This window comes from Falco cherrug, chromosome 20, assembly GCF_023634085.1.
Source record: "Falco cherrug isolate bFalChe1 chromosome 20, bFalChe1.pri, whole genome shotgun sequence".
Taxonomy (NCBI): Eukaryota; Metazoa; Chordata; class Aves; order Falconiformes; family Falconidae; genus Falco; species Falco cherrug.
In genome coordinates this window covers 3,197,704-3,218,103 of record NC_073716.1, presented here as the reverse complement: position 1 = coordinate 3,218,103, position 20,400 = coordinate 3,197,704, and the positions used below count along the sequence as shown (strand labels likewise).

Genomic DNA, 20,400 nt, shown 5'->3' with positions numbered 1-20,400 from the left:
CCTTGCTCCTGCCTTCCCCTCCCCTCGGTGGCTGCGACCCAGAGCCCAAACCCTGCCCTGCCACCCTTTGAACAGAGCAAAATGCCACAGCAAAGCACAGCTGAACCGAAAGCCTGGTGTTTAATGGGTTGTGTTCTGGTGTACCACTGAGTCACGCTGCGGGAAGCAGCTGAAATACACGAAGAGCTCTGCAGCCTAAGGGGTCACTAGTTCATTCGCTTCCTTTTCTTACCAGAACACCAGGGACTCTGTAACTGCACTCGCTCACTCACAGCCTCCCCTGCGCAGCCCCGTGAGGACACCCAGCCTTGACACCTCACTGCCCTGGCGGGCAGGAAAACACATTCCCTCTGCAAGTGAGAGTGAGAGGGCCCAGGGCCGAGTCGCTCCGACCACCCTTCCAGCTGCAAAGCATTTTAAAACAAACGCATATACACAGGATGAGCCCAAGCCCTGCAAAAAGAGACAAAATCAACAACCCAACAGCTGAGTCTCAGCATCAGCTCCTTCCCCCTGGGCCAAAGACTCCTTCAGTGGCTCACACAGCCGTCGGCAGCGTGACGTTGTGGTCCTCATCTGTCTCTATCCCAACCTCCTCCTGTGCAAGCACAGAGTGTCTCAGCAGGGCGGCTGCCCTGGCCCAGCAGCGCAGGCAGAGCCAGGGCTGCGGGGCAGAGCCCGGCCTCGGTACTTACAAAGAATTGCTTCTTGCTTTTGGGGTACCCCTCCAGGATGGCCTCCAGCAGCTCGGTTGCCTGGTGAGACAGGGGTGCTGTGAGGGCTGCACGATGGCCACACTGAGCTGCCAGTGACAGGTAGCCCTGCTACAGCTCTTGGGGACTATCCCCCTTGGGGACTATCCCCCATAGGGATGTCACAAGTCACTGCAGCTCAGATGACAGCATGGGAGTGGCCCTCTAACACGAGGACAGACTGGTTTGTTTCCTGAGGACAGGCAGAGCTCTGCAGGGGCTGGTATGCTTGGGCACTGCAGCAACACAGCCTTTTCCCAGGGGATCACCTTGGTACCCACAAGTCTTCCCCAGAACCTGCGTGGCCCCAGAGACGGCACTGAGCAGGGATGGCGCAGCACTCCCTGCCCCACAGCTACGGCATTCACCCGAGGCCTCCTCACTCCACACTGCAGCAGTGGGAAGGTGCTCAGCTCCAACAGGGGCGGCTCCACAAGGTGCCAAGCAGACCCCACGTCCCCATCAGAGTGTCAGTGTCACCGCAGGACTGTCACCACCACCTCCCCGGTGCTGGCCACCCACCCCACTCCATGGCACGACCATTACCATTCGCTTCCTCCGCCGCCACTCCTTGCAGTACAGCTTCTGCTCGCTGCAGACCTGCGAACAGCAACAGAACATGAGAACTGACCAAGCAGCAGCTGCCCCACGAAGCTGCCGTAAGCCCAATGCCGGGCAGCGTCTGGAGCCCACCCCATGTCCCAGCTACAGCCAACAGGTTATTTAACAGCACAAGCAGCTCATGAAGCCCCTGCGGGGACATGAACATCTCCCTGAAACGGATCAGGCAAGACAGGGAAAGACAAATTGACCAAGTGGCAGGTGACCATATGAAGCAAAGGTTTGCAAGGAAGAGGCAGCTCAGGCTGTTGCCTAAAGACACCCTGAGAGTTGTCACCATCGCACATACAGCCGAGGCTCACGCAGAGGCCCTGTGGGGCACCGCAGGGCCCGCACAAGCCCCTGCCTCTCTCACATCAGTGTCAGTCTGACTGGGGATGGGTAACCTGATGCAAAGCCTGGTACAATCAGCCCAGCCCTGACCCAGGCTCTGCTGCTGGTGCTTGGCTCAGCCCCTGGCAGCTCTTTACCTTCTCTTTTTCTTCTGGAGTCACATGGTTGGTGGCAGACTTGATCCTCTCCAGCTTCTCTGTGTAACTTGCACAGTCCTTCCTCAATTCCTCGATCTCTCTGGCCACCTCATGGGTTGTCATGGAGCTGTTCAGCTCCTTCAGCTCTAGAAGTGAGGCACTGATCAGCAGCAGGGTCAACAGGCACGGGACCAGGGCACTGCTTCCTGTGCTCTTGGGGCCACCAGCTGCTCCAGGTACCGGTGGGGGCTGGTCGGGTGGCCAGGGCACACTTACCGGCCTCCATTTGCCGGCAGCTTTGCTGCAGCTCCTGCACCTTGCCGGAGAGCGTGGCAATCTCCCCATCCAGGCTGCGGAGCTCTTCATCGCTGGCAGCCGGGAGCTGCTCCTGCAGTGAGGCAGGGGTCAGCGGGGCCAGGTGCCAGCAGGGCCAGGGCCCAGGCCCAGGGCTTACCTGGTCGGCAAAGTAGATCTTCTGCTTCCCGTAGGCCTTCTCACGGATACGGCCCTGCTGCGCCAGCTGCTCCAGTGCCTTCACCACGGCCTGCAGGAGGGGCACTGTCAGCCGGGCCCCTCGCCCCGGCCCGCCCTGCGCCCCCGGTCCCGGTCCCGCTCACCGCCTTGCCCAGCCCGTGCTCCCGCTGCAGGTTGCCGAAGGCGTCCTGGGCGCTGTACGGCCGGTTCTGCTCCTGCAGGTACCGCAGCAGGACGGCGGCGGCGCCTCCTGTGGGACAGCCCGCCGGTCACCGCGGCCACCCAGGCCTGCAACGGGAGGGCGGCAGCTGCCCGGTGCCCGCCCCGGCCCCACTCCCCGCCGGTGCCCGGTGCCTGCCCCAGCCCCGCTCCCGCTCTCCGCTCAGCCGCCCGGTGCCCGTTCCCCGCCCCGGCCCCGCTCACCGCCCGCAGCGGCTCCCTCGCGCCCTTTGCTCATCCTCCACCTCCCTCCCCGCTCCGCTCGCGGCCAGCGGCGATGACGCACTTCCGGCGCGCCGCCCGCTCCCCACCAATCAGCGAGCGGGAAAACAAACCGCCCCCGATCGGCGGGAGACCCCAGCGCAGGCCCGCGCCCGAGCCGCGCCGCTGGCAGCAGCGCCCCCCGGCGGCCCGGCCCGGCCCGTTCCCCCGGCAGCAGCGGGGCGGCCTGCGGCTCCGCCCGCCTCGGGGCACAGCGGCCTGCCCGGGCCGGCACAGGCCCGTCCGCCGGCGAAAAAGCGCTGGGCCAGGGCCGGGCGGGGGGCAGCCGGGCCGGGTAGGCATCGGGCAGGCACCCGCCACCGCCCACAGCTCGGCTCCCCCACCAGCCGGGCGCTCGTACAGGGCAACCTGTGAGCGCCACCCCCCTCGCCCGGGGCTGGGCAGCCACCCCCCGCCCCCCCCCCCGCGGCTAAGGGCAGCCCCCCCCCCGGCCTGGCCGCAGCCCCCCGGCCAGTGTGAGCCCCTGGCACGGCCATTGCGTGAAGGCGGGCGCAGACAGACGACAGGAGCGGGTGCAGGGGTTTCCCTGATGAGGTACGCTCTTTGCTCAACAAACGCAATCGGAATCAGGTTCTATGGCTTAGAAAAGCAATGGGGAAGCTCAGCGAGGCAGAGGGCCGGGGCCGCCCAGCTGACAGAATGTCTCTCCCCTGTAGTCTGCTGGTTTGTTGAGTGACCGCAACGGGCACGAACTCTTCGGTCACTGGTGGCTTGGGCCAGTGCCCCCCGCATGGCTCCCACCGCCGCTGCGCAGGGTTGGGAAGCAGCAGGCTGTCCCCAGGGCCAGCAACGGGCTGGGGAGTGCAGCTCCACCTCTTCCCTCCTCTGGAAAACCCCTCCCTAACGGTTCCGTGAGAGCTGGTGACAGGGGAAGTGCAGCATCGCCACCGCTGCACCACTGTCCGCGCTGCACGCGTGCTGGAGGAGCACAGGGGGGGTTTAGCAAAGTGTTAGTCCATTAATTTTAGGAAAGCAACACAAGAGCAGCTGCCACATGTAGATGTTCTTCGCAGGACTCTAGTCATCACAGTTGATGTCTTATTGCCATTACGTCTCTTACAAAATAGCATCACTAGAAAGCTGGAACTGGAGATGAGCGGTCATTGCAAGTACAAACATTGCGGCCATACACCGCTGTGTCCACAACAGGAGCAAGGGGGTTGTTTCTACCTGGAGCTGGATATTGCTGGAAGAGAAGACTTGGATTCTGTGCACATTTTAGGAGTGGGGAATGGTTGTCTTAAAGACAGAATAGCATTAAAATCCCAGACAGTAAGTCTGAGGGGAAACCGATCCCCTTCACCTGGTTACACAACAGCCCCGGAAGGCTGGCTTCAGGATTGTCCTTGGCGATGCTAAGTCGGTCTGACCGGTGGTCTCTACAGCCGCAGACACCAGATTTATTGTCTTAGGTGAGGAAGTTTGGAGCAAGCAGCATCCTGGCAGACAGTGCAGGGCAACGCATGGGTGATTGTGGAGCTATCACATCAACGCCTTTTCCCTATGAATTACCAGTGTAGTTTATTTCAAAATCCAAGCGAGGCTACAGAGTCACAAGTCACAGTGGTGTTCCCAGCCAGGACTGGCTGTCACGTCACTCATACTCACACAGGAGACAATCTAGGTAACTGTGCAAGGCTTTTCCTTCCAGGATTCCCTCCACGATGTGCAACAGAAAACCAGAGGGAAGTGATGGGATTGCTTACTGGCCCCGTGAGCCAGCAGGATCCAGCTGGTTCAGCTCAGACTGATCCAGCAGTTCAAAGTCATCCCCTTCCGCATCAGTGTCCAAGTCCGAGCTGGCCGATCTGAGGTAAGTCTTTGCACCTCTCTGGGGATTGTTGCTGCATGAGGAGCCTGGCTGAGGGGCTCCTGACAGCGCAAGCTGTATCATCCCCCTGGTGACAAATCCAGCTATGTTGTTGGTAAGATTCTGTACAGATGGTAGCGTGCCGGATTCTTCCTGGTCATAAGGGAGATGGAAATCTTCTGTCAATTGTGGGCGGTAAGCCAGACTTGGGATCCCAATGCTGGTGTCATCTTCATCATCTATGCCAGTTGCTTCTGGGTTTATGGAAGGGAAGTCTGGGAGATCCCTGGCAAAAGATTCTTCTGGGTCACTGTGACCATCCAGGTCTAGAAGGGGAGAAAATGCTTTAAATACACAGTACATGCCAAACACTTCACAGGCAAGGGCAGCACAGCACACAGAAGCTGGAGGCAGACTGTCTCTTGCCAGCTCCCAGACCAAATCTCTTTAACCTCCCCACACACAGCTGTTTGGGCTGCCTGCTGACCTCCCAGTTCACTGGCAAGGAATGCAGATGCTGAACCAGACACCTTCTGCCAGGGGAAAGCACCCCCTCCCAGGCTTTGTGCTGCAACCAGTACCCCTACAGCCAGAGACTGGCAGAGCTGGATCTGCCTTTGAAGAGCTACTGTCATTACTCTACTAAAGCACCACAGGAATGAAGGAGGAAGCTCAGCTCTGAAAAAACTTGCAGTTGCTTCTCACCTTAGGTGGCGTGACAAGACATCAAACAGTTAGACCTCAAGGACAGAAGGCAATGCATCCTCCCTCCAACCTGCCACACCAGCACCTGCTCAGCATTCCACACCTTCCAGAAGCTGCCCATTTCCTCTCACCTTCTGATCCCTCTGTCAGGGGAGTCTGGCCCCTCGAAAGGTTAAACATCCCATTTTCAGTGTAGGAAACCTCAGCATCCGAATGCTCCGAGTCAGAGATGGTTAGTTCCTTGGCGACTAGAGAGTCATCCAGCTTTGAAATAGGAGATAAAGTTGAAAACATCAATACTGGAAAGCTCATTCCTGTGCCTCAAGACAGAAAACGTGATCCAGTGGCCTCCAGCTAAACCCAGCCCTCATGGGAGGCTAGTACCGGAGGCTCATTTCCCATTTTGCTGCCCAGCCTAGGAGAACTGCAGTTGGTACAAGCAGCTCCAGACATCCTTGAGCGAGACAGAATAAGGAAAGATCTCTCTAAAAGAACATCCTCATCTGATCTTCCATCACAGCTCAGCTTCACACTCAGCTGGATACACAGCCACACACTCACATCCGTGCAATGCAGTGAGTTTATTCTATTCAGCCACTCTATTTCTGAGACACTTTGTTACCTTGGGACAGAATGCGGCAAGCTCCTCCTCGCTGTCACTCCCATCATCCGCAGCCTCCTGACTAAGGGATCGGCGACGCACTGCCAGAAAGCACAATTAAAGCTTATAGCTTATTATTGCTGCCAGGACAGGGGTCTGTACAGGACCAACCTTATGCCAAGCAAAAAAGCCCTGAACTGGCAAGCTGGGACACAACACAACGCAGCATGCTTTTTCCACAGCAGAGCAACGTGGTCATTTCTGACTTGGGCTGCTGCAGATCTTTTGCCGAGATAAACATGTTTAGCAGCTACCTTGCAGAGAGTCCTTCCTCTTTTTTTTCAGTGCAACTGCAATATGGAACACACAGTTCTGGCAGCTGAGAAATGGAGCAGCTCAGCACCATGAAGAACCATGAAGAACCAGCTGCTCACTGGGAAACGCCTGTGGAGGCAGAGCTGCCTTGCTGCCTGCCCAAAGCAGCTGCAAGTATTTGCCAAGGGCAATGGAGTGACTGCCGTGCCGTGCATGCAGCCCTATCCCACTCCAAGGCCAGGGGCTCGATTCACAGGCTGTTTCAGGTACCCAGGATCAGTGTCTGAAGGGTCAGAAACACAGTACAGAAACTTACGTTGCTTCTCCCGCTGCTTTGATATCATGTAGCCTCGAACACTGAAATCCAGCCGCTGCAGAGCTGGCTCCAGCTTCATGTACATGCGCTGCCCCAGTCTGTGGTACACAGCAAGGGGCCACAGCAGGATGAAGAGCACTGAGGTAAGTGGGAACGCTGATTAGAAGTTTGTTCAGGATGCTACTTGGCAAACATCTTGCCCATTTTGTGATGCAGTGCAACACACAGAGTATGCAAGATCTGAGTACTGAAGGCAGTGCTGCAGAAGGCTGTTAGAATTGGTGCAATCACCTCTGCCAATTTAACAAAATTGAGAGGCCAGCCTACTAGTGCTCAGATCTCTGGTTACTAAGCACTCAAACGCGTTCTCTCTGGACCAGAGACCTTAGAGTCCTGGTCAAGAACCACCACATTCCAGGCAGAATGTATTATTTTAAATTTTAAAGCCATTCACACAAGCTTTCCTTTTGAGCAGAAGAGCCCCATCCATCAGACATTCAGATCCCACTCATCTCTACCCCTTTTCAAGTCTGTATTGGCACAGAGTTCTACTTACATAGCAAGTATGAGAGCAAGAGTCCAGGGATATACCGGCCCAGGACAGCCAGGAAAGTAAAGACTCCACACACTAGAAGGCAAAACTGAAGACATGGGAGACAGTGAACTTTCAAGGTTAAACAGCGGATTCACATCGTTCTTGACCGTCTTGTTCTCTACAGATTCTAGGTCAAGTCATGAGTCTAACAGCAAATTCTTCCTAGCGTTCAACTACCCTGCTCTAGGACTAGCGCAGACACAGGAGGCATCCGGCTTCAGAGCAACAGGCAGCGGACCAAGGCCTCTTGCCTCACAATATGAGAAGCTTCCCAAAGCAGGCAGGCTTAAAGCAAGGAAGAGGTTAAAGATGACAGAACTCTTCAACATGAAAAGGACAAGGACAGTACCACTGTGTTACAGGTTCCTCTTTGTGTAAGCCTCAAAAAAAGAAGAAAAAAAGGGGGGGGGGGGGGGAAAGCTTGACCACTTTCTCAAACTGTTAAAATCCAGTGAGAGACATGAGTTTGACAGACACTTAAAAAGCTAGAAATGTACAGAAGGAGCAGATACATTTTTCCCTTTACTAGTGCAATCAACATGCCGACACTCGTTTTTGCCTCCCTCCTTCACAACCTGATTATTCTGCTTGTGCTTTCTATTCTTCACCACCACTTAATAGCCAAGTTGTTGTGGGAGACCTCCCGCGGTAAACTCCCATGTCTGAATGCATTCAGCCAACGCTGGATGCCACCGCAAGGGGATACCGGTGGTCAGCAGAGGCTCCACACCAAACATTTTGTTTGCTGAGGTCTGCACATTCTTACCTTGCCAGGGTTTTGCCTCTTGAAAATGAAGAGATTACTTAAGAAGTTGGTCCCAGACACCCATCCTTCAGCCAAGTGGTGACAGAGTTCTGGCACTCCGAGCAGTCGAGGGTGAACATATCCCCAGCTGCAGTGAAGGTAAGAATTTGGGAACAGATATTACTGCGTCGACATCAGTGCAGAAGTCACTGGTTACAAATGCTGTCTCAGTACTGCCTTCTCTTCTCCCCCAGCTGCTAAGCTTGAGAGATAAGGGTCAGCCTGCCTTTCAGAACTCCACCTTGCCAAAAGCAGCACTTCTGCACACCATTCTACAAGTGTCCCAGTTCTCCCATAGCAGCCAAGGAGCAGTAATTTCAGTCATTCAGTCTTTTGGCTTAGACTAGTTTCCATGCTACTCGAGGGAAAGGGCAGTGCAGAAGCAAATCAAGCAAATCCATCTGCTTTTTCTGCATTTATTTGGTCAACTGCAACCCCCAAGAATTCAGCACGAGGTCTACAAGCAGCCTTGTACCTTACTTAATATATTCAGTTACTCTGGAGGCATTGTCTTTGGCAAGTTCTATTAGTGCTTCTTAACTGCCAGTCACAAGGACTTGAAGATTAGGAAAAGCAATTCCTTTTGTACTTGGGCCTCTTGCAAAAAAAACAAAAAAAAAAATCATTAAAATTGTCATTTGGCAACAGCTCAAGTGCTTTAATCAGGAGTTGAGCATCCAGTGCAGCTTGGCAGCACAGGTGGGCAGAAAGGTGTGCCCAGAGAGGAAGGTGTTATTAGCAAGACAACACCCCAGAGTTTCTTAACCCATTATTACTGCTGCCGTCAGATCATAACTATGCAGAAACAACTTCTGGAACAAGCCTATTAAACAATCCCTATCACGTCTCAGACGACTTCATTATTTCCAAATGAAATGCTCTTTTCCTGCTGTTGGAAGCCCGTACATACAAAAGGAATCACTTTTAAGGCAGCAGCTCTAACTTTAAGGGTGCGGGGGGAAGTTTTACAACACTCAGGCAAGCACTATTGAGGGCTACTGCAAAGGCAAAGATTAAATATAACATAATGGCTTCTTGGGCAAGTCAAAAACTTGTCACAACTGCTTGACAGAGCCCAGAGCTCCATCCTCCCTTCACTAAGCAGCTCCCTTCTCCCCCTTCCTTCCTCGCTTAAAGGAGCCAACATTACAAGCATGTGCAGGTAATAATTACATGGTATCACAGCAAAGTACCAAACAGCAGAGGATTAAATTAGTTTCCTACCTCTCATTGTCTAATTCGTCAGGTCTTGCCACTAAAATATTAAGAACAGACACTACATTAGTTGCAAGGAATTTTGCCATGAGAATGCTTAGCTCTTGGGATTTAAGTAAAGCTTTAATGAGTTGGGGGGATACCTGGAAAAGACATTAACTATAATCAAGAACCGAAGATGCATAATGCGTTTTGAAGGTGTACATGTGACAGTACAAGACTGCAAGAGGGTCTCCTTGTTGCTCCTCAGTATTTGTTGGATGTTGTCTGGAAGGCTGCTCTGGTTATGCTGACAGATAATTGCAAAAGCCACCACTTTCATCTCCCTCCCTTCCCCTGCACACACCAGATGGTGAAGGCACAACAACTTGCTTACTGAGAGGCATCAAAGATTTAAGTCTTTTGATACTTTCTCACCCAGGCTGGGATTTGAAAAGCGACCAAGGGACATACCAGTTATCCTGATAAATAAGAGATCAAGGTTATGAGGGAGCTGGACAGATACCTCCCCGTAAGTAGTAACACTCCATGACAGAGCCTGAGCCAAGCTGCTGCTTTAACTTCTTCCCAAGAACGACACAGAACACAAGGTGAAGCAGAAAGCTGGGAGTTGTACCTGCTAGTTAGTTAGAGAACCACCTCTGGGAGCATGCAAGCCATACACACGGCTTCAAAATCAACCTGTCCATGCAAAGCCAACAAAATCCTGAGCTGCTAAGAGTGGTAGTATTCATAAGTATATTAATATCATAAACGATAGACAGAACTGCTTTGTTTACTGAAAGTTTGAGACTAACTTCATTAACAGCCGCTAAGATGGCTCTCCTTTCAAAGAAATCCCTACTCAACAGCAAGGCTGCTGGGACTCATCTTTATCTTAAAACATGAAGCTGGTTTACTATGGATTCTGAGGAGAAACAGATGTATTCCACTGTCCTGGTTTCGGCTGGGATAGTTAATTTTTTTCTTAGTAGCTGGCACAGTGCTGTGTTCTGGATTTAGTATGAGAATACTATCGATAACACACTGTTTCAGTTGTTGCTAAGTCGTGCTTACCCCAAATCAAGGACTTTTCCGTTTCCCAGGCTCTGCCAGCGAAGAGGTGCACAAGAAGCCAGGAGGGAGCACAGCCAGGACAGCTGACCAGAACTAGCCAAAGGGCTATTCCATACAGTAGAATGTCATGCTTGGTATATAAACTGGGGGGAGCTGGCTGAGGGCCACCAATCGCTACTGGGGGAGCCTGGCTGGGCACTGGTCAGCGGGGAATGAGCAACTGTGCTATGCATCAGTTGTTGTTTTCCCTCTCCTCTTTGTTATAATTTTTTTTTTTAATTTCAGTTATTAAGCCACCTTATCTCAATCCATGGTGTTTACGTTTTTCTGATTCTCCTCTCCATCCCACCGGCAGGGGCAGGGAGCGAGCGAGCAGCTGCATCTCGTGCTTAGCTGCTGGCTGGGGTTAAACCACAACATGCACTTCAATTCTCGCTCTTGTACCAAATGCTCGGAAGGTGAATCACTGCTTCCAAACCTGCACTTGTTCACGTACACCACATGTTTCAAGATTATGAGACAAATACCAGTGTCACAAGCATGAAAAGGTTGTCTTATGTTTATGTAGGTAAGGATTTTCCAACTCTAGGAAGCACATGCCTACAGTACTCTTGCCTGCTTTTAGACTCACGAAGCAAAAGAGACATGATTTTAACTATTTAACTCCAGATGGTGCAGAACCTGTACCTGTGGGGCTAAAAGCAGTGCTTAATTTGCTGCTGTCAACTCAAATGTTGCAACTTACCTGCAATTTCAGGCCAGATTTTGCTCTTCCACTGATCTAGACAAACTACTACTATGAGGGTAAATGCAACCAGGAACAGCAAGCGAAGAGAAGTCAGAGCAAAAAACCTATGGGGAAGAAATTAAGAAATCGGTACCGACCAGATCCATGCAACACACACAAAAGGGGTAACACGAACTAACTCAAAACGAAATCAGTCGCTCAGTAAGAGTTATAGCCAGAGAAAAGCAAGCAAGTGCTAATCAGCCAGCACCCAGCCTGCCTGCACTGCCTGGCAGGGAGCTTATCAGGCAGCTGCGGTCAGGTTGCTTTGGGGACCCTGATCTGCTCGTGTCATTTCTAGCCCAACAGCCCCACTTTACAGCTCACCTGTTGGAGGCAAGGGAACCTGCCGCCCTGCCTCCACCGCTCACACAACGCTTGGGGTTTTGCTCATTAGTTTTATGCTTTCAGAGAACGAGGAAAACACGCCAAAAGCTGAAGCAGACGCCGGCACTTCCAGGTTCCTTCTCAGCTGCTGAAACAGGCCACGAGCTGGAGCCCTCAGGTCACCCGCGGGGGTCCCACCACCCACCGGGGCCGCTCCCGGCCCGTGCGAGGGGACCGGGCTGCCCGGCGGAGGGGCCGTTCCTGCCTGGAGAACCGGCTCGCCAGGCCCCGGGAGAAGGAGAGCGAGCGGCCCCGAGTGCGCCCCGCGGCTGCCCGGTCGCTGGTGCCCTCCGAGCGCCCACCCGAGGGGCGCCGCCGCGGGGGGCCGGAGTGCCAGCCCAGCCCGGCGCGTTCCTGCCTCTCCGGAGCCCAGCCGGGCCGCCCGCCCCCGCCGTAAGGGGCCCGGCCAGGACGCGCCTCCCGACACCGAGGGCCGCTCCGCCGCCCGGCGGTCCCACAGGGGAGCGGCCCCGAACCCCTCCGGTGCGGCCCGCCCGCCGCCCCGCCAGCCGCGGCCCGGGCCCCGCCGCCGCCCGCTCACCAGAAGAGGCCGTGCGCCGCCGCCCACCACAGCGCGCTGCGGCCCGGCCGCTCCCACACCAGCGCGGCCTGCGCGGCGCTCAGCAGCGGCTCGTAGGGCCCCAGGCGGCCCCGCAGCGCCGCGCTCAGCTCCTGCACCCGCCGCTGCCGCTCGCCGGGCCGCGCCGCCGCCGCCGCCATGGCTCCCTCACGGCATCAACATCCGGCCGCCCAGCGCGCGCACACGGTCACCACCGACATGGCGGCCCCCGCTGCAGGGGAGCGCTGGGCGCCGCCATCTTGGCGCAAGCGCAGTCGCCGCCGGCTGCCGATGCGCAGGCGCGTTGCCCAGGGTGCCGCGAGGGGCGGGGCCAGCGGCGCCGTCCCGGAAGTGCGCGGTGCGCATGCGCAGTGTGGTTGGCGCCGGGCGGGAGAGGCAGCGGGGGAGCGGGGAGCCGGGCGGGAGAGCGGGGTCGAGCCGAGCCGAGCCGAGCTCCGGCCGCCATGCCGCGGGAGATCATCACCTTGCAGCTGGGCCAGTGCGGCAACCAGAGTGAGTACGCGCCCGGGGCCGGCGGCGACGGGGACGAGCCAGGGGAGCGCGCGCCGGGCGGGGTCGGGATGCTGGGGGCGGGGGGGGCGGGGGCGTGGTCTGCTGGAGGGGGCGTGGTCTGCTGGAGGGGGCGGGGGTCTAATTGAGGGGGCGTGGTCTGACGGAGGGGGGCGGGGTCTGCCGGCCTCGGGATGCTCCGGGCTCTGCTCCGGCCTGGCCCCGCTGACCGCGGCCCCCGCAGTCGGCTTCGAGTTCTGGAAGCAGCTCTGCGCCGAGCACGGCATCAGCCCCGAGGGCATCGTGGAGGAGTTCGCCACCGAGGGCACCGACCGCAAGGACGTCTTCTTCTACCAGGTACTGACCGTCCCTGCCCAGCCCCCGCCCCAGCCCCTGTCCCCGCTCCAGCCCCTGTCCCTGCCTCAGCCCCTGGCACACAGATCAGGCACGCTGCACTTCAGGGTGTTCCTGCCCTCATCGCTGGGTTGATCCGTGCCCTGATGAAGGCCAGCAGGGCTGTCTGTGACTGCTGCAGCCCGCTCCAGCAACCCCCTCTCCGGGTCAGGGACCAGTGGGCTGACGCTGACCCCAGGCTGGTTTGAGTGGCAGCCCCAGCCACATGCTCCTGCCGAGCCGCACGCTGCCAGGGCTCCTGCCTGCACTCCAGTTTCTGGAAATGGATGTGTTGTGGAGGCAGGAACGCGAGGCGGAGGCTGCCATAGATACTACCTTACATAACGCTGCAAGTGCAAGCCCGTTAGGGGCGAGCCACCCCCCCTCCACCTGGCCAGCCATCGGGACATGCTGTGGGGCTCGAAAAGATGCTGTGTTACAGACAAGCTGTACATAACACGTTTCTCTTCCTCCTCTTCCCTGCCAGGCGCTGGCTGTGCCGCGCTGTCCCATGGCCAGGGGGTGGCACACGCACTTGCAGTTCCTCTTGCAGTAAGAAGCCGTTGGGAGCTGCAACTGCATCGTGACCTTCCTGCTCCCTGTTAAAGGCAGACGATGAGCACTACATCCCGCGAGCTGTGCTGCTGGACCTGGAGCCCCGAGTTATCCACTCCATCCTGAACTCTCCTTACGCCAACCTGTACAACCCAGAGAACATCTACCTGTCTGAGCACGGAGGGGGAGCTGGGAACAACTGGGCCAGCGGCTTTTCACAGGTAACAGCTCTAGTGCTCCTGGGTGCCAACACGGGTCAGCTTGTTGGGCGTGAGGCTTTAGCGTGGCTTTCTTATGTCAGGCTCAGTCCGTGGTTTCTGAAGAATACTTTGTCATTCAGCAGTGATTTACGCCCGACCTTCTGTGACACCCTGAGTGCAGGGTCACACTGCCGGTCTGACTTGGCTTCACACCAGGCTTGAGGAGCTCTTCTGCATTTTGTGTGGGAAAGGAACAAAATCTGGTCTGGTCTCTCTTGCAGGGAGAAAAAATCCACGAAGATATTTTTGATATAATAGACAGAGAGGCTGATGGGAGCGACAGTTTGGAGGTAAGTAAATCCGTGGATTTGGATATGGTTGCCCTGCTTGGTGTTTTCTGAGCCAGGCTGCTCTTTTATAAGGTCGAGCTCAGCTCTCTGGTGTATACAGACTTGCACAACTTGCTTCTTGGTGCTGAGTAGAGAACACGCAGAGATGGGAACTACGGAAAGGTCTTCCCCACCACTACTGCATCTGCCAGGCTTCCCTAGAAACCCTCCTGCTGTTTGCTCAGCGGGGCATTTTTCTGCCCCAATTACTGCTTACATTGGGCATATCCCGCAGGATACAGTCTGCAGGAAGAGTTCCAGGCATTATGGTGCTTTTTCCTTTCCCTGTTCCACCTCCCTCACGTGGCTTTCCCTCATGTCAGCTGAAGCAGGACACAACACCGCTTGTCCCCCAGGGAGGGCTGTGCTGGGACAAGGCACCTGCTGCCCCTCTGCCTGCAGCAGAAGAGGGAGCCACGGGCTGCCGGCAAGAAGGTGTTTAGACCCAAAGTTGCTGAGTGCTTTGAAATCCACAGGAGTGCAGGCAGCTGCAGCTTCATTTTCCCTCCAGCTGGGTTAGAGGGGCACCAGGGGTACCGACAGCTCTTCAGTTGCTTTGCCGTGTACCTCTGGCAGGAGCTTGGCCACTGCCTGTGTAAACCCATTTCTTGTGCATAGACAGACACAGGGGCTCCCTGGTGTTTGTGTCAGGCTGTCACATAGCAACAGGGGAAGGGAAAATGTCGTAAAATAAGCTGGCAGAAGATCCAAGAGCCTGTTGTGGGACCTGCAGCAGGTGGGAGCTGCCCTGAAGTCAGGCAGAGGGAGTTTGGCCTCGGGCACTCTAAAAGGAGGGGAATGGCATGGAGGACCTGGGGAAAGGGCTGAGACTGTGTACCTCTGCTCGGTATGACCGACTGCACCCTGAAGGTGACATTGGAGCCATTCTGAAATCTTTTCTGGGGTGGGAGGAATCCAGCAGGCTCCTGAGCAGAAGTTGCAGTGCGGTGCGTGCAGAGACATGGATTCCACCCGTGCTGGCAGCAGTGGCCTGAGGAGCACGTGGCTGTCGCTGTGGTCTGGAGGAGCCAGGGCTCACCTCTGCTCCCTGCCCTCAGTTGTCACAGGGGGAGTTCTCGCCCTGGCTGGCCGGTCTCTGCTGGAGGTGGCGCCGGTGGCTTTGCTCTGCCAGCTCCTGGGGCTGAGCTGCACCTTGAGCTGCCTGCATTCTGCTTCCTTCCAGGGGTTTGTGCTCTGCCACTCCATTGCTGGTGGAACGGGCTCTGGGCTGGGCTCGTACCTTCTGGAGAGACTGAATGACAGGTGAGTATTCAGCCTTGTCCCCTTCCCTCACAGTAGAGTCTGGCCCAGCCTGGGCTCCCTGCCAAAGCCGGGAGCTGGAGAGCTGACTCAGAGCCACCGCCCCCACCCAAACACTGCCTTGTGCAATCCCTGGCACGCTGCCTGGGCAAGGGATGGCTCCTGATATGCCTGGGGACATCAGAGGCTCTGCAAGTGGACTTGTGCTGTCCAAACTCTGCCTTCCCTCAGCCATTCTTATCAGGCAGATGCTTTCTGACACCCTGGCTCTGTAGGGGAGGGTGGGAGGCTCTAGCTGTGGGCTCTGAGCTGCCACCTCTGCCTGTTCCAGCTTGCAGCCTCTCGAAAAGGCTTGCAGGCAGCTGCTTCATCAGCCTGCGGATGGCTCAGCCTCGCCTGTAGCTCCGTCTGGCAGCCTGCTCCCGTACTGCTGGGGTAGGCACTGCTGGGACAAATTCTCTCCCTCCCTGGGAGCTGACTCTGGCATGCAGCGCTGGTGACTCACTGCTGTCCTGAGCCCTGGAGACTGCAAAGGGAGCTGGTGGGAGGAGAGAGTGCTGGCTTGGTGGTGTTAACCCTTGAGGTGGCTGTGCTTTCGACCCAGGTATCCCAAGAAGCTAGTGGAGACCTACTCGGTTTTCCCAAACCAGGATGAGATGAGTGATGTTGTCGTGCAGCCGTACAACTCTCTGCTGACGTTGAAGAGGCTGACTCAGAACGCTGACTGCGTGGTAAGGGTCCCGCTGCGTGTCAGGCCAGCAGTGCAGCCAGCTCCTGGGTGGCAGCCCTGTCCCCAGCCGCTCAAAGCCACAGCCTTTGTTGGGGCAAGTGCTGTAGCTGTGTGGAACAGGTGCCGCTGCAGCGTGCCGTGTGCCTGCGAAGCCCCAAGCACAGTAGCGAGCACACCCCCATACCGAAGGACTGAGCCGATGTAGTGGCTCTAGGGACAAGGAATCTGCCCTAACCCCTGCTAAAGTGTCCGGCTTTGCATTTCTGCCTCTGGGATCCAGCAGATTCTTCTTGTGACAGCGAGGACTGGCTGTGCTTCCTCAGTGTAGCTGTGCTGTGGCCTTCTGCTTGAACTCGATTCCAGCATCACTTTCAGCGCCCGCGAGCCCCAGCCAGGCAGCATCTTCGTCCCGCACCGGGGCCTTCGGTCAGGTCCCAACCGAGACGCTGCCCGTCCCTCCCAGTTTATCTGTGCGTGTGGCAGGCCAGGAGGTGCTGCGCCAGAGCTGGTGGGGCTGAAGGTGGCTGCGAGGTGCTGGCCCAGAGGCAGCGCTCTTTGCAAGAGCACTGGGGAGCACAGCCAAGATGTGAGGGAAGAGCTTCCATTGACAGTGTCAGTTACGCTCCACAGATGAGTCAGCTCGTGGTTTCAAGTGTCTGCCACCTGCCGCGGAGGGCTGTGCCGGGGCCGGTGCTGGGTGAGCGGGTGCCCTGGGACACGTGGCCACGACTGCCCTTCCTCAGGCTGCCTCTTCACAAAGCCACTTTTTCTCTTGCAGGTGGTTCTGGACAACACAGCCTTGAATCGGATCGCGACAGACCGGCTGCATATTCAGAACCCGTCGTTCTCTCAGATCAACCAGCTGGTGAGAAGGGTCCTTCGCTCTAGAGAAGGTGGCGTTGGGGCTTCCCCGCTGCCTTCCGTTGGGTCTGAGCCTGCTCTGTGGGCTGGGCGCGGTGGTGGGCAGCCTGGAACTGTGAATGAGGGTCCTCTGCCCTTCCCGGGGCGGGTGCTCCGGCTTCCCCTGCCCTGGCTGGGTGAAGCAGGTGTTGAACGTGCTGTGGGACAGTGCGCTGACAGAGATGCTGACCCCATCCTCTCCCCCAGGTCTCCACCATCATGTCTGCCAGCACCACCACGCTCAGGTATCCCGGGTACATGAACAACGACCTGATCGGGCTGATCGCCTCACTGATCCCCACCCCCCGGCTGCACTTCCTCATGACCGGCTACACGCCACTCACCACCGACCAGTCGGTAAGGCAGCCCCAGCCGGTAAAGCAGCCTGCCAGGCATCCTCCCCCGAGGGCAGGAGGAGCTGCCGTGCTCACCTGGTAACATCAGTCAGTCCCACGGTCTTGGTGTGAGCTGTAATTGCGTGTTCCACATCCCAGGCCCGTGTGCCTGCACCGCGTGACAGCCACGTGTGATATGAATCAGACTTGAGCAGGCGCTTGTGCTTGTGCTGGGCTCCCTGCTGCATATATCAGAATGGCTGCGGCAGCTATGGGAGAGCCGACAATGCCTGATCTGACAAAAACCACCCTTAGAAATGATCAGAGGGAGCTCAGCAAAGCGGCCCTGCCCGTCCTGCCAGCCCAGTGGGCCACTGGCCCGCACCGTTTGGGTCAGAACACTTGATCATTGTCATTCCGAGCCTGATCGTGGGCTCCAGGCAATCAGCCCCTTCCTGTGGCTTGGATCTGTGTTCTGGGAGGGGATTGCCCCCCTCAACTGCATTGAACAGCACAGCTTGTCTTCAGCTCATCCCCACGCAGTGCCCCCAGCCCGCCGGGTGAGAACAGGGCAGTTGTGTTTGGAGGGGCACTCACCTGCGCTGGCCGCGTCTCGGTTCTGCTGGGAGCTAACAGCTGCTCTTCTCCTCTCGCCGTGTGCATTTCCTCAGGATGTTACTCAGAGAAGCAAATCTGAAAAACTGCTGGCTCTGAAAAGGGTATCGAGCGTGTGATCTGTCCTCCCAGGGAGGAGTGTGGGGAGGGCTCAGCCAGCAGCTCAGACGGTGCCTGGAGCAGGGCTGCCACACTGCCGAGCCATCCTGCCTGCAGGCACTCCTCCGGCTGCCCGCCCTGGCTCTGGCCCCCTTGGCAGGCAGCAGCTGGGCAAAGCCCCCGATGGCAGTCGGGGGCTGCAGTGGCCAGTTTGCCCACGGGCTTAGTGCAGGGCGAGGTGGGGAGGGGGTGCAGCAGGGAACGGCCCCTCTCCTGTCCTCCAGCCCTGCTCCTTGCCTTGGCAGTGGAATAGGACAGCAGTTTGACAGCGACAACACACGTCCCCTGTCAGCTGAGCTTCGCCCCCAGCCCCTGCTGTGCTGCTGGAGGGGGCAGCTCACCGTCCCTCACCATGTGCTGGAGCCTCTGCCAACGCTCCGGTTCTCAGCCTGGCTGTGCCTGTTGTGTGACTTTGGGATTTCCCTGCCCTGCATGTGACTTTGCATGTGGCCCCATCCCCAGGGCAAGGGCTTCTCCGTCCAGCTGCCCTCCGCTTCTGTGTGTGTGTGCAGGGCAGCGGGGAGGGCAAGAGGGCAGCACGCCTGCTCCCTCTGACCCCTGGCTGGCATTTGCAGGTGGCCAGCGTGAGGAAAACCACAGTCCTCGATGTGATGAGAAGATTGCTGCAGCCTAAAAACGTGATGGTGTCCACAGGACGAGACCGGCAGACCAACCACTGCTACATCGCCATCCTCAACATCATCCAGGGGGAGGTGGATCCCACGCAGGTGAGCTCCCACGGCTGTTTCAGATGCTGATGGCAATGGCATGGCCTGACAGGGAAGGGCACGGTCACTGTCTTCCTGTGTGGGGATCCTGGGGTGAGACTGAGGGGTGCCTGAGAACTGCCTCCCGAATTGCTTCTGTGTGGCCGCGTGGAAAAGCCACTAGTCCCTTGCCACGAGGAGCCTCCCTGCCGGCCGTTTGCTAAAATCCGCCTTCCTGGGGCTGTATTTCCTGCGTGGAGCAGCTCCTGGCTCTGCACGGACCAGGCCGCTTTGCCCATCACCCTGCTGTCCCTTGCTGTTCTCACCCCGCCAGGTTCACAAGAGTCTGCAGCGGATCCGGGAGAGGAAACTGGCCAACTTCATCCCCTGGGGTCCTGCCAGCATCCAGGTGGCTTTGTCCCGCAAGTCCCCGTACCTGCCGTCCGCACACCGTGTCAGCGGCCTCATGATGGCAAACCACACCAACATCTCCTCGGTGAGTGCCTTCCCTCTACACAGCACTGGGACCCCACGGCTGCAGTGCTGGTGTCCTTTCAGTTGTAAATGGATCTTCTGTGGGGCTGGCGCCAAGCCACGGAGGGCCCTGCAGACAGGAGGGTGGGCAGCTCCCGGCTCCGGGGCACAGCAGGGCTCGGCTCTGGTCTGGGGTCCTGCTGGTCCTGCTGCACCCCTGGTGCCCTTTTCCCAGCGTCAGGCTGCAGCGGGACTCCTTTCTCCCAGGCCAAAGGCAGCCTCGGAAGCATGAGCTGATCCCGAGTGCTGGCTGGGTGCAGGGTAGCAGCTACCACGCTGCCAGGCTGGGGCAGGCTGCCTGCCTCCTCCGAGGCAGCAGCCTGAGGGGTCGGCCCCCCACCCCCCACCCCACGGGACCCCCAGGGAGCTCTGTCCCATCTGACCGCTGCACTGCTCTCCAGCTGTTTGAGCGGACGTGCCGGCAGTACGACAAGCTGCGCAAACGGGAGGCTTTCCTGGAGCAGTTCCGCAAGGAGGACATCTTCAAGGACAACTTCGATGAGCTGGACAACTCCCGGGAGATCGTGCAGCAGCTCATCGACGAGTACCACGCGGCCACGCGCCCCGACTACATCTCCTGGGGCACGCAGGAGCAGTGAGTGCCCTGCCAGGGGGTGGGAGGGTCCCACAGCCACCTCCACGCACGCCGGCAGGGCTCGTCTCTGCTGCGCCCACGTTTCGCACCCCTCAGCGCTGCCCGGCCGCGGTGGAGCCGTCACCCCAGCTGCACACACACGCTGCACTCCTCAGCGGGAGCGGCTCTGCAGGGAGCAGCATGGCCCCTGAAGACCCTTGGCGGGGGGCAGCCTCCGCTCCACCACGTGCCCTGGCCCAGGACGGGACTGGGGCAGCTGCACGCTGTGCTGGTAGGGAACCTCCGCCCGTGGGAGCAACGCTCGCTCGGAGGAGGATGAGAGCGAACCCGGGGGCTTGGAACAGGCCTGGCCTGAAGAGTTGGGTGCCGACCCCGGTGGCCAAAGGCTCTGTGTGGCTGAGCTAGTCCTCGCCCTGGGCAGGAGCCTTGTTCCTCCTTTGCCAGATCAGGCCTGGGGCACAGGATGTTATCTATATTTTTGTAGGTTATTTTGCTTTAATAAAGGCTGTTCCTGCACTGACGCTGCCTGCACGGCTCCTGGAGCGAGCT

The 20,400-nt window shown here is 57.7% G+C and overlaps 3 protein-coding genes across 3 annotated transcripts; 1 reads left to right on the top strand and 2 right to left on the bottom strand.

Annotated features, from left to right (window-relative positions):
* Positions 1 to 101: 101 nt before the first annotated feature.
* PSMC3IP (PSMC3 interacting protein) lies at positions 102 to 2,847 on the bottom strand. Its single transcript, XM_055697371.1, has 8 exons — positions 2,741 to 2,847; positions 2,461 to 2,567; positions 2,298 to 2,387; positions 2,120 to 2,231; positions 1,844 to 1,989; positions 1,299 to 1,352; positions 696 to 755; positions 102 to 598 (listed from the first exon to the last, which is right to left on the bottom strand). The coding sequence occupies exons 1-8, from the start codon at positions 2,772 to 2,774 to the stop codon at positions 539 to 541; spliced, it is 663 nt and encodes a 220-aa protein (XP_055553346.1). The 5' UTR covers positions 2,775 to 2,847; the 3' UTR covers positions 102 to 538.
* A 492-nt stretch (positions 2,848 to 3,339) lies between these two features.
* RETREG3 (reticulophagy regulator family member 3) lies at positions 3,340 to 12,244 on the bottom strand. The gene is made up of 9 exons (XM_055697352.1): positions 11,952 to 12,244; positions 10,982 to 11,088; positions 9,190 to 9,220; positions 7,927 to 8,053; positions 7,122 to 7,206; positions 6,566 to 6,703; positions 5,956 to 6,035; positions 5,465 to 5,597; positions 3,340 to 4,954 (listed from the first exon to the last, which is right to left on the bottom strand). Exons 1-9 carry the CDS (start codon positions 12,128 to 12,130, stop codon positions 4,521 to 4,523), a joined length of 1,314 nt encoding a protein of 437 aa, XP_055553327.1. The 5' UTR covers positions 12,131 to 12,244; the 3' UTR covers positions 3,340 to 4,520.
* Positions 12,245 to 12,329: 85 nt separating this feature from the next.
* On the top strand, positions 12,330 to 20,371 carry TUBG1 (tubulin gamma 1). The gene is made up of 11 exons (XM_055697350.1): positions 12,330 to 12,482; positions 12,724 to 12,836; positions 13,481 to 13,648; positions 13,909 to 13,977; positions 15,200 to 15,279; positions 15,881 to 16,007; positions 16,785 to 16,871; positions 17,114 to 17,263; positions 18,591 to 18,743; positions 19,057 to 19,218; positions 19,658 to 20,371. The coding sequence occupies exons 1-11, from the start codon at positions 12,434 to 12,436 to the stop codon at positions 19,853 to 19,855; spliced, it is 1,356 nt and encodes a 451-aa protein (XP_055553325.1). The 5' UTR covers positions 12,330 to 12,433; the 3' UTR covers positions 19,856 to 20,371.
* Positions 20,372 to 20,400: the final 29 nt, after the last annotated feature.